Genomic DNA, 12,724 nt, shown 5'->3' on the forward strand with positions numbered 1-12,724 from the left:
CGCCTCCAAAGTCACAATTGGAAGCATGAGAGGAGCTGGACCAGGAATCCGATAAACTGAGACATAGGAAGTTCTCAGCTAGAAACAGCAATCGCACAACTCGCGCTTTTCTGGAACTGGGAACTTGGGTTCAACAGGAAGCGTGACGACGGCGGGGTGGCCCAGAACGGGGCTGTGTTTCAGAGAGATCCTTCGGCCACAGCGCTGACCCTGGGCCACGCCTGTCCCAGACCCTTCCCTTGCCTCCCCTGCCAAGGCCCTGCCAGGCTCATGCGCCGAAGACGAGAAGGACCCAGCGGAAGTCTTCAGCCTCTGCTGCTGGCGCACAAACGCCCCAGCTACATTCACGCTCGGACCTGCCGGGGCAGGGCCGGCTCCCCGCGCCTCCTCCCGGGACAGCAGCGGGGCGCGGGGGCCTCCGCAGCGGACAGCGGCTGCGCTCAAGCGAGGCCGGGAGAGGGGCCTTCTCCCTGCCGGGCACCGCCGCCACTGTGCGATCCTTCGCTGGCAGCGGGGCGACCCGGCGGGGGCCGCGGGAGGCCTCGTCCCCGTCCCGCCCCGCCCCTTCCCCGCGGCCCTGCTGCCCTCGGGCGGCCGCCGGCGGGAGCGCGGCCTGCCCGCCCTCGGGAGGCGGATCCACGGCGGCCGGCGGCCTCGCACCCCCCGGCAGAGGGGAGCCGGGCGACGGCGGTGAGGCCCCGGGAAGCCCAAGTCACCCCAGTGCCACGCCCGCAGTGCGGGGCCCCAGGAACCCCGTCCACCTGCGGCAGAATTCGCTTGGAGATGCGCACGCTCCTTCTGACGGCACGTCGACCCTCTCGGAGTTCACAACATGAGCCGCAAATACCGCTTAGCAAACAAAGAAAATGAATAGCTGGGGTATTGCTCTGAGCTGCTTGCAAATCAAACCCTGAAGCTCCAGGTATGAATCCACGCAACCAGAAAGCAATCCTGGACCTGTGGTTGGTTTTGAAAAACGTCCTGCTGAGTCTATGCAGATGGATTAGGCCTTGTGGTCTGTATAAAACATATAAAACAAGCTCCGCCAGCAGGAGTCGAACAATTCATTATTGTAGCAATGGATAACAAAAAAAAGGTTTCCATGGTAGCAGCAAAAAAGAAAGATGTGCACCAGAAAGGCTGGAGGTTTGCTGTTAGGTGTTTTTTGTTGATTTTTGGTTCCTTCTACACAAGCAAGAGTCAGACTGACTGTCCGGACAACAGCTACGGCAGAAGCAGTGCCTGTAGCCCAACATAGCTAAATGCCCCTGAAATACTGTGCTTCTTGCAAATGAAGCCTAACTGGGTTCAGTTGCTAACAGACCGTCATTGCATCATTGTTCCATGTTAACCAGCCATTTAGATACCACTAGCAGTGACCTTGGTGCTGACACTTCAGCTTGTATTATACTCCAGAGAAGCAGAAGACTGGCATTCAGAGCCAGTTTTCCACCAAGATCAAGAGGAGGTAAACTCCAGCTGGTGGTGAGTGATGGTGGTGGTAGATGATCAGCAACCACCTTGTCTCTTAGAGAGGGCTCTGGATTTGGCAGCTGGCAGAGGTGAGACCCCTGGGCATCTCCTGCCCTAGACAGTCCCAGATTTCCCCATCAGCTGCAGACCGCACAAACGGTGGGTGAGGCTGTAATGAGTGGTGGGGTGCCTTCAGAAGCTGCCCACTGTGCCTGAGCCTGCACTGCCGCCTCACTGGCCACGATGGACTTGTCTGGAGAGCGAGCAACTAAACGGAGGGCAGAAACTCCTGAAGGCGGCTTTTTCATCAGTGCCCATCGGCCATTCCTGCATGCTGGCAACCTCAGTTTCTTTCCATTGGCAGAGCGAACACCCATGTTTTCACACCAAGTCCCATATTGCAGAGTATGTGAACTCTTAGAGCCACTGAATACCAACTCATCATCTGCTCCTGTAACACTATGGTCCTGCAGCTGTCACAGGATCATTCAGCTGAAGGTTAAGCCACCTCATCTGCTTATTATTGCGTATTTCTGCTGCCTCATCCACTAGCAAACTCGCCATTCAGTGGTGTCAGATGTACACTTACTGGGGGTGGTATTTGCCCAGGGAAGTGGTTGAGTCACCATCCCTGGAAGTATTTAAAAGACGTGTAGATGAGGCGCCTAGGGACACGGTGTAGTGGGTATGGTGGTGTTGGGTTGACGGTTGGACTCGATGATCTTAGAGGTCTTTTCCAACCTTAATGATTCTATGATTCTATTCTATGATTACAGGACTGAAAATCAGATAGCACTAGTCAACGGGAACAGAGTTCTTTTCCTGAGCAGTTATTCTACACCTCCATAAGGTAACAGATACAACAAGTGCTCTGAGACTGGGCTTACAAAAACACAAAGGACCATTTTTTTTATTCAAAACAACCTGCCTCTTCATTACTGGCTCAAAATAGCCTCTTTCCTTCAGCATTCCTTCATGTCAGAAAAGTCTGTGCTGCTGACGTTGTTAGCTTGTGGTGCATTTTTAACTGATTTTGGATAGTCTGTGGGATGGAGGTAAATGCCGAGCTCATTAAGGCAATGCAGGTCAGGAATTATTCTACTAAGAACATCAGAGCCAGATTTAAGGATCAGCCTCCAGTTTGCAAACTCTATTGCTCTAAAGTGGCTAGGTAGCACCATGAAGCCATCACATGGGAAATACTTTGCTTTTCAATGAAACAAAAATTTCTGTTCAGATGCTTCCTACATGAAGAAAGGGCCCTGTCAGGGTAATGAAGTGCTTAATTAAAGGTACAGTCAGACATGCAAATGGCCTTGGATACTTTGACTTCTAAGAGAAATATTTTAAGAGCCTTGTCAAAGCTTTAACAAAACAGTTCTTGGGAGCCCTTATTAACAAAGCAATGAAAGATAAAGCAGTAAACATTAATGAGTAAAAGCCCTAGACTTACCTCAGGGTAAGACCATTCTGGTGAATAATCTGTCACCATAAACAAGCGCCCACTCTGCTGTAGCAACCCCAAGGTGCCTTGTGCCGCAGCTGCAGAGACCACCTCAGCCACATGCATGTACGCCATCGTGCTGGCTCCATTCTCTGTGCTGCTGAGCTGCATGTTGGCTTGCTGAGGACTGCAGCAAGGAATGCACATTTCAGCCTGGTTGTAGGTTGCTCTGTTACTCTCTTCAGGCTGAGACAGTCCAGCGCTGTCACCTGACACCAGCTGGTGTCCATAGAGAGCACTGCTCCCACCTTCTACCGATATGAAATCATTAATTAGATCAGAAAACTGGTTGCTGAAGGAGATGTCAAAGTGGTCCAAGTTAAGCTCCATGTTGGAGGAGTTATTTAAGCTGGGATGGGCCACAGGATAGAGTCCTTGTACCATGTTTCCTTGGAGAATAGGGAGATTGTTCCCATTCCTGATACCCCCGTTGGCCTCAGGCTGCAAGTAGTGTTCTGTGCTGCAGGCTTGAAGATCCCCTGATTTAAGTAGATTTTCGTTCCCTTCTGCCTGCTGGGAGGTCTCCATGGGAACTTCAGCTTCTGCAGTCATAGCCTGGAAGTTTGCTTGGAACTGCATGAGCTGGAGAGACGAGGTGGACTCTATTCTGGTTTCCACTGTGCCGTTACAGTTGGAAGTGGTTTGGGACGAGGACTCTGTTTTCACACTGGGGATTCCTAACGTGTTCACAAATGAGCCACTTGTGTCATTCAAATTGTTGTGAGTGTTTTGCTCAAGGGGAAGAGGTTTGCTGGCATCCTGCAGAAAGAAGCTGGGGGAAGGGGTCTGATGAACATGAGGGCTCTGGACAGTCTGATTGAAGCTGGAAGAATAGTCCTTGTTGGAGTCAATGGCACTGAAGTCCATCTGCTCCAGGGTGGTACTTGGGCTCAGACCTCCTCCAGATGGAAGCAAACCTGAACCAGTAGTGAGGGTGAGAGTGTTAGATGCAGAAGTGGAGGAAAATGCTTCTTTGGACATCTGTTGTTCGAAAGATGTGTCCTCAGTTTTAATTTCTTTTGTGAGGGTTGCATTGAAGTTGAAGCTACGTTCCGTTGTGGGTGACTGCCTTATGTTGGTACTGATGCTGTCACTTTTCATACCTCCTCCACCATAAGTCTGCCCTTGTTTGGGATTGTTAAGAAAACAGTCTGGGTCAAAATTCATGGTGGTTTCTGGAATTTTTCTATTTCCATCTAAAGTTGTGGAGAGCACAAGTTCCTCGGAGACAGTGCTGGGTAGCATCGACAAGCTCTCTGAACTGCCGGTTGTTGGAAAAGCAAATTTGTGTCCATCTGAACTCACAGCAAGTACCAGTCCTTGTGCAGCTGCATCTGAGGACAGAAGGTGTTGATTTGGGCCGGAGGTGGGTGACATGGTGTACACAGCTTCACTGGTGACTTCTGACATAAATACAGTGGCACTTTGTGACAAGCTTCCCATAACTGATGCTACAGCCATACTGGACACACCAGTGACGGCCGGGCTATCCGCCATATCCGGGTCGCTATTTAATCCACTGCTGATGGACACAGGAGAATTCTGGGTCGTGTCAGGGACCTCCACCTGGTTGGTGGAAGAAACCTCAGTGCTGTTCTGATGGAGCAACACCGGTTTCGCCACTTTGCCGTTTCTCTTCTCTCGGCTGGAGGCCTTGCCATGACTGTGCTCGTTCTTGCCTTCAGAGACATCGTTATTTTGTACCTCTGAATGAGCGCTGTACCCACCTGTCCTTGGTTCGACCTTTGGTGATATGATGCGATGTTTGGCACTGTTACACTTGTGATGCACACTGCTTCCTGCCCCTGTGCCAGAAAACAACAACATTTGCCATTCAGTAAATACAAAATTAAGACGATGCTAGTTGCGTATCTTATGGCTGTAGCAAAGGAGAGCTGGGCTTACGCACGCTTGTGTGTGTGAGAGAGAGCAAGCACACATACGAGAGAGCAAGAGACACCTTGGAAATAAAATTAATTTCTTGCCAGTACCAGATTTACAGCGCTCTCTCCATCTAATGCATAGATCCATTGCGTGCAATGACAGCAACCTCAAAACAGGCGTGTGTGCACCCCTTCCCCTCACCCCAGATAGCACCTACCCCCTTCCTCCTTGCCCCATCAGAAAACACGTTAGGAGGAGAGGAATCGGCATCTATAACAAGTTTCGGAGTTATTTAAACATGCCTGATCTCAGTGCAAAGTCTGCAAAGCGAGGGCTGTTGCTGTCAGCTGTGGTAGAGGGTTTCCACCTTGCAGGCCCTGCTTCGTCTGCACCATGGGCAAGACCTCAGCCCCCTGTGACACAGATGCTCAGCTCTTCACGCTAGCTGATGTCGGGTGGTTTGACAACTGCTCTCGTGGGTTGGATGCTGACTGGAAATCTGGAGGTGACAGATGCCGTATCATGCTCCTGTCCCTAGCATCACCCTGCTGCCTAGATTGCAACCCTTATCTTCTTGTCATCATTGTGTCTATTACAGCTGCCAATCAAATTATTAAAGAAGTAGTACATTAGCCAGCACAGAGAAAGTTTTCCCTCCCATAAGGATGGTGATGCGTTTCTCCTGTTCTAAGCCATTCATATGCCGACAGAGAAACATTTTGTACTTTGAGAGGTCGCACGCAGAGTGCATGATTAGTATCGGAGCAGCTGAAGAACGCTCAAGCAAAGGTCACCAGAAGACAACCCTCCAAGTAGTTCAGCCAGCTGGCGCCTTTACTGGCCCGACAGAAGATGAACATCACCCGAGTTCATGGGAGCTTGGAAATCAGGTAGGATGAAGTAAACAACTCTGTCTGCAAAGGCATCTTAGCCACAAACTCTGGTGCAGGGACTGCTTTTGTTGTTTGAAGAAGAACAGCCCATGAATTTTTGATGTTTCTTTCCTTAATTGATTCATTTTCCCTAGAATGAGGTAAGAACATTAATTATGGTACTGTGTAATGACTAAAGGGGGAAAGAAACCTCCTCCTTATAGCTAATGGCTACAATTATAAATGCCATCTTCTGGGTAACATAAAGTGTCTGTGTAGCCGCTGCAATTTGCTAAATCTTTTGTTCCTTGCCCTTGGAGGGGAAATTCTCTATTATGTGCTCAAGATTTGAATCAGGTCGCTTAAAGTAGTTCAGGACAGTGCTTTTGTGACTAAATGCAATATTAAATCTCTCTATTCTCCTAGGTATAGAGATGAACAGGAACAAGGGAGAGGCTTTCACGCTGCCGTCTTTGCAGATGACAGTAAGGAATTGGGAATGTATGTGTCAATGTGCAAGCTGTTACAAAACAAAGCGATACTGTTATGTTAAAAAGCATGCAGCAGACTTAGCACAAGACAAAACATCAAAGGGAAGAATAAAAGGATTCATGTTCAGATCTGCCAGCCTGGATCAAATGCTGAGCCTTAAGGGTTGAATTTTAATCCAAACTCAGGTATTTCAGAGGTCATCATTCTTACTTAAATCTTGATTGTATAATACAACTGCCCCAAAAAAAGATGAAAAAATAAACCCTTTGAAGCACTGACAGCTTTCCTTTACAAATTTCACTGAAGACTAATTAACATGTCATATGTTTTTCTTGACCAAAGTACTAGGAAGGGGTGACTATAAAGCAGGTGAGTTTGAAAAGTGAATCACTCGGCTTCCCAGTCTCTATATAAAATGCTAATGCTAAAGATGCTGTTTCTTGCTGTCGTAGCCTCACTCAAAACAAAGCCATCTTCTTTAACAGGAAAGAAAACTCCTGTATTTTCACGATACCTAAATAAAACCTGTCTTATCCCAGTGATACCTTGTAATTAACCACCTGAGCCCATTTTCTTCACCAAAGTGGGCTGCAGGGCAAGGAATTCAGAGGGTGAAGTTGAAAGAGTATCAAATTTTGAGGCTTCAGTAACAAAATTTGAGCATGTAGAAGAGAATATGCCTTTTGAGCAGGTCACATATAGAGAGTGTTTATTAGAACTTGCACATTACAAAGCGTTGAGATTTTTTCCAGAAGTTCCAGCTGCATCTTTTTATGCTCAAGTCTTCTGTCGCCTCTGAGTTCATTGTGTCTCAATGTTTCATGAGAGCATTTTCAGCACTTCAGTACTACAAAGCCTACTCCAAGTCTGGATTAAGCTGTGATCATTTTGTGCCCTCCCAAGGTACTCACCCAAGGTACCAGTGCAGAGACAGTTGTGTGTCCGAGGCTGCGGTTTGGTCTGGTGACTATCGAGGATCTGCTGCACGAGCTGTTCCACCGAGAACCCTGAACTGCTGTTTCCATTGCTGCATGTCCACTTAATGCCATGAACTGCGAAGACAACAGTAAAACTTCCCATTAGAAACTTCAAAACCAGGCCAGAAACCATCAAAAGCCACTCCAAAAGAACAGCAGAAACCCATTCCTGCTGCTTTTTGTCAGAACTGAAGGAGACCTATAAAAAGCAACAGTAACGGTTATTGTTTAACTATTCTCTGCTCCCTGATATCCGTAGGCTTCCAAATGCAATTCCTGGATTAGGTACATACAGAGAAAAAAAACTTCAGTAAAATATCTTTCTCTATTTCAGTTTGCTGTTTATGGTGGCTCTCTAACTAAGCTGAAAAATTGTAAGGACTATCTGAATAGTGTGTTCATTAAAAAACTTCATTAAAAACCTGAAAGCAACAAAATACCTGTGCTTCATTGAAGTAAAACAGTACAATTCCAAGGAGCATTTTGGAATCTTTTTCTGTCTAATATGAAAACAAAATTAGTTAGTTTTATAATAAAATCATCAGCCAAAAATACGCCAATATAATAGCAAATACAAACCTTTTGCCAGGTCTTCACTGTCAGATCCTGGTTGACAGCAGTGAAGACTGACTCATTTTTTGGGAGTCACTAACAGACACTGTGAGTTCCTCCTCAGACTTGGACAACCTTTAGTAATTTGGGAAAATGGACAGGAGAGTGACGTTGCAGAACATGTTGCAAATGGCAGGTCTCTTTTCTTGGCCTGTTAGCTATTTAAATAAGAATGCTAAGCTGCATGCACATAAATTATTTGAATAAAGGCTCCCTCTCAGAATTGTTTAGATGCAGAATTTCACATAACAGCGATATTCTCAACCTGACTTACAATGGAAATAGCATTTATAAAATATTTTCTCCATAACAACTGACTCAAAATATCTTCTGTCTCCTTTAATGTCCCTCTAAGCAATTTATATATGCATATTATTTATTTATCCTTTGTGTGCACTAGAGCTCGCTTGCAGATTTTGGAAAGCGCTGGTTGATGGCAACATCATTTCCAAGATGTCCCTGTGCCTGGCAGCTCAGGCCTGAAGAGCTGCTTCTTTTCAGGAGTGTCTTTGTCATACTCTAGCAAAGCATGTTCCTTGCACATTGTATTCTAAAATCCTTAACCAGAATATGCCGAATCAAAGTTAAACATCCCTCAACTTTGTAGGATTAAGGTCTAAATGCACAGATCCCTGCGTGGTGAAGGTCCTCAATGTGAGGTTGTGAAACACTGGCAACAGCACATCGAGCTGATAATCACCACACAGCCAGAAGTATCTGCAGACTCTGGAGTAACAAGCTGTAAGCTGCTTCACGCAAGAGCACAAGCAAATGAGGGCATGTTTATGACAGCTAATGACCGTTGTCAAAGAGGCAGGATAGCGTGTAAATCTCCTATTCTGCTCTTATTTAGTATGTCATAAGAAGCCGGTAGAACAGAGTTCCTGGATCTGCTCTGTGAAGCAGTTTTATTGCTTTTCTTATCACCTGTTGCTGTGTTGCCTCATCACCCACTGATGTTACTTTGCCTAACAGCATCTCATCTTGGTCTAGTTTTATATTACACAATTCGTATTTTTATTGCCCAGGCCGGATAACTTGCAGAAATATTGTAAATAAGGTTTACAAGTATTCTTCCTCATATCACTATTTAAAGTGCTGCAGTTAGTTTAGTAATGAGTCCCTCTATGCTTGTTTGACAACCACATTTATTGTTATCGTACCCAACAGATTTTGCTTTCTAGTACGTTCACAATTTTGAATTTCCTCTTAACACTCGCTATCTGTTATTATGTCTAAGTTTAAGTTTATATATGCTTACCGCTTCAGTACCTCCACTCACATTCATTTTATTATTCTAGGTACATTATTCTGTCACATATGATGTTATGCCTAATAAGTGATGTTCAAATAGCAGTTTTGCAAAAAATACATTGACAGCGAGATAAAATGCAGTAACGTATTTGGAATACTTCTGGCTATACTATATAAAGTTACCGAACTGTAATTATTACTGAGAAACTTTGCATTAAGTTATTTTTGGTAACTTCAGAAACGCTTTGCTAAAGAAGTGAGCTCACATACATGTTGCTAGGTATAGAAAGTCTATTTTACAGCAGTATGTCAGAGTTTGCTCCCTACTGCTGCTAAATCCCATGATGAGCAGCATATTACAGGGGGCAAGTCTGGTAAGTGAATCATGTCTCATGGTTTGTGTATTCATGATGATGGTTCTTAAGTCTGAATCAAGCTGTGAGCTGGAAGCTAAGAAATAACAGACAACTTTATAGCTGGATACTTACAGTACCATGCCTATTATTTTCAGGTCCTTCCAGTATAACAAAGTTCCATTGTGGATCTATTTCTGCTGAGGAAAGGTCCTTCTCTAGCCTTGCTCCAGTTGATCCTAAAAGGCTCTGGCTCCAGCTTCTGTTCACGTGCTGCGACTTTTTCTAGTGCTTATGCTCCCCGTATGTTATGAAGGTTATAAAATAAAAAGCCAGTGAAGGGTGACAGATTGCAAAAAAAGAATGTCTGGATGCTTAATGCAAATTATCCACTATTTTGGCACATCCAATATGCAGATTTTCTCCCTCCCCCTTTTAAAGAAAACCTCCTGTGAGCTGGTGAGTTCTTAGTACTGAATACCAAATACTATCAAGATGGCTTTTAACATGTCATGCTTGGCTTCCTGGCACATAATGAATCAGCAGGAAAGGAAATTTCTATAGGGAAGAAAGTGCGTTATGAAAGGAAGGTTCATAAAAAGCCTACACACACACACACTCTCTTCCTGTTTCTTAGTGGTTCAAAAAGTGAAACCACTGTAGAACTACATTTAATTAAATATAGTCATAATGTAGGAACACAAAACAAAGGAAAAAAAGATTGAAGCTTAACAGAAATTCTGGGAAGTATTTTAATTTGGATTTTTGTTCAGACTCCTCCTGCATTTCCTTATAATTTAAAATGAAAGCTGTGAACTGCTCCAACACTTTCCTTTCCAGTGATACCACGAACGGGTCTAAAAGCATTACAGCAGCAGCATACTCCTTGCCATGCACAGCACCTGTAGCATTGAGGCAGTGGAGCCGGGGAGGATTAGTGGTATTTCACTGGGTGCTTGAAGAAGAGAAGTGAGGCTGGAGGAAGGTCCACAACTCAGTGCTAATGCTGTTCCTAGCAGAAATGCCTTCAACCTCTTTTTGTGAACCTTTCTTCTCTTTCTTCCTTTTGAAGAAAAGACAATAAAAATGACCTTCCAATATTGGCTTAACGGCTCCCCATTCATTAGTGCTGTCAGGACTTTGACCATCATGAGCAAAGGAATGAAAAATGATCTAGCTTACCAGCAAAAAGGCAGCTCAGAAGCCAAAGGAAACTCGCACACGGAAAAATGATTGCCCAGGTTTCTTACAACACCCTGGCTATTTCTGCCTTCTTCTGCAGCTGGTGGTACTCAGTCCTCTACAATTACCAGGTCTACAGTCCTCCAGTCTTGCAGATATCTTCCTCCTCCCCATCACCTCAAGTCTACCTTGCTGTCTCACCTTCGCTCTAGACTGAACACCATCAAATGGCTAAAACCCTGACCATTTCCCTCTCCGTGGTTTCCTCCACCCGAAACAAAACTTGTCCCTAAAATACCTTCCCACATTTAAATCTGATCATTTCACCCTTTCTGAATGCTCTTAGACATTCCTCTTTGCCACTTCATCCATTTTACACTTCCTGTTTCTATTCCAAAGCTCTTGCTCTTCTGTATCCCACACGTGCAACACAGCTTACACGTATATGTATATCTACATAACGAAGCCATTCCCTATAGCCTACATGCTGCTCCTTTGCTCTGTTTTGACAGGTAAGGGCCCGTCTTTTATTTTTTGAGTAACAACGATGACATCTCCCACATGAAACAGATAAGTTAGATAGGCTGACAGAGCTATTTTGGAATTTGGAATAATCAAGGTCAGGTTTCTCTTTGCCTCTCCCTCTTGATGCATCTCGGACGGCCCACTGCAAACCCTTGCGGTCGGAGTCCTGCCCTTGGCCGCTCCCGACCGACACAAAACACATTAAAAATCGTACAAGCACTGACCGTAGTGCGAGCGGGTCCTTTGTCCTACCGCCCTGCTGATGGGAACGAAAGCCTGCCTTGCTTCCTACATCCCGCTCCGCCAACTGTTGACACCGGGAGGCTGTTTCCATGGCAATGGTCAACTGGAAATGGCAGCCTTGTCCCTTCAATTTTCGCTGCATTGGTGTTGACAGAAGTAAAGACCTTGCTCTGATTTCTCAGTTTGGCTGGAGGAGATTTTCGTTAGATTTATCCTTTCATATCCAGACGCCCACACACAATCAGCTTTGATTTTCCAGCCCTCCACTTCCACTCGTTATTGGTTACAAAGGAAAGATTTCCTGAGCCTCGCTGCTGGGGACGCAGGCGGGGAAGATCACCTTGCACATTTGCCATTTCTTCATGACACTTCCTGAATTTTAAGGTCTTTGTAAGGACTTGTACAGACGTTTTACTCTTAGCCATTCTTTCAAGAGAAGTCTTTCTTCCAAAATGAGACCTTTCGTTGAAGGTTTGCTCAGATGCAACTGGATGCTTAATAGCAAATGGGAAGCATGTGTGGTTCAATTGCCCTCAGAGAGGACCAGCGGGACATGACTCTTCTGCAGCTGCTCGGAGTGAGACTTCCGCAACTTTTATTTACAGCTAAAGGAATTTTTACTTACAGCCACCTGAAGTTCAAGGCTGCTCATACATGAAAGAACAGTGCTGAAGCTGACCCCCTCAAACCGCTCTCCTAAGCCATCTACACGGTACTCACCTAACATAAAAAGCAGAACGTGCTAGGAGTTCTTGCCTTTGACAATGTTAAGCAGGACAAAGCTGCTATCAGCGGGCTGTTCCCTTCGGCGAGACTCAAAATTTCCGATCTGATTTGCTACGTTCTGGAGGTGCGCATAGCGTAATGAAAGCGCGAAGGTGCTCGTCCCCAGCTGTGTTTCACTTCAGCTGGGATGGGAAGTTCAGCGGAGCGAACGTCCCGCGCCTCGGGCAGCCCAGAGGCAGCCGGCACGGCTGTCACCGCGCCTCCCGCCCGCCCCTGCTGCCTGGGCTCCGGTGCCAGCAGCGGCGAGTCCCTCCCCCGCCCGCGGCCCCGGGCACCGGCCTGCCGGGAACGGGAACGGCACCGGCCGGCAGAGCGGCGGCCGCCCGCGCCGCCAGGTGGCGCCAGCGGATAAGAAACGGGCGGCGGCGCCCGGGGCCGGGGGGCCCGCCCGTCCCGGGGCTCCGCAAGCCCCGCGCAGGTCTGTCTCCATTTAAAAAAATCTTTTGTTTTTTTTTTTTTTGCAAAAATCTCGCAGGGTGATTTTGGGAAAAAAATTCTTCGTAAGCACGGCCCACGGGAAAGGCCAGCACCTCCAGCGCCTCTGTTGGGCTTCCAGCAGCGCTGGGC

At 46.4% G+C, this 12,724-nt stretch overlaps 1 protein-coding gene across 1 annotated transcript in view; it reads right to left on the reverse strand.

Annotated features, from left to right (window-relative positions):
- Nucleotides 1-12,724, reverse strand: part of CAMTA1 (calmodulin binding transcription activator 1) — a 327,820-nt gene that overhangs the window by 49,285 nt on the left and 265,811 nt on the right. Inside the window, exons 8-9 of the mRNA XM_075172134.1 lie at nucleotides 7,137-7,277; nucleotides 2,927-4,782 (exon numbers count right to left, since the gene is read on the reverse strand). Of these exons, the coding sequence (XP_075028235.1) occupies nucleotides 2,927-4,782; nucleotides 7,137-7,277 (1,997 nt within the window). The remainder of the gene's footprint in view (nucleotides 1-2,926; nucleotides 4,783-7,136; nucleotides 7,278-12,724) is intronic.

The sequence above is a fragment of the Calonectris borealis genome, chromosome 23, assembly GCF_964195595.1.
Source record: "Calonectris borealis chromosome 23, bCalBor7.hap1.2, whole genome shotgun sequence".
Classification (NCBI taxonomy): Eukaryota; Metazoa; Chordata; class Aves; order Procellariiformes; family Procellariidae; genus Calonectris; species Calonectris borealis.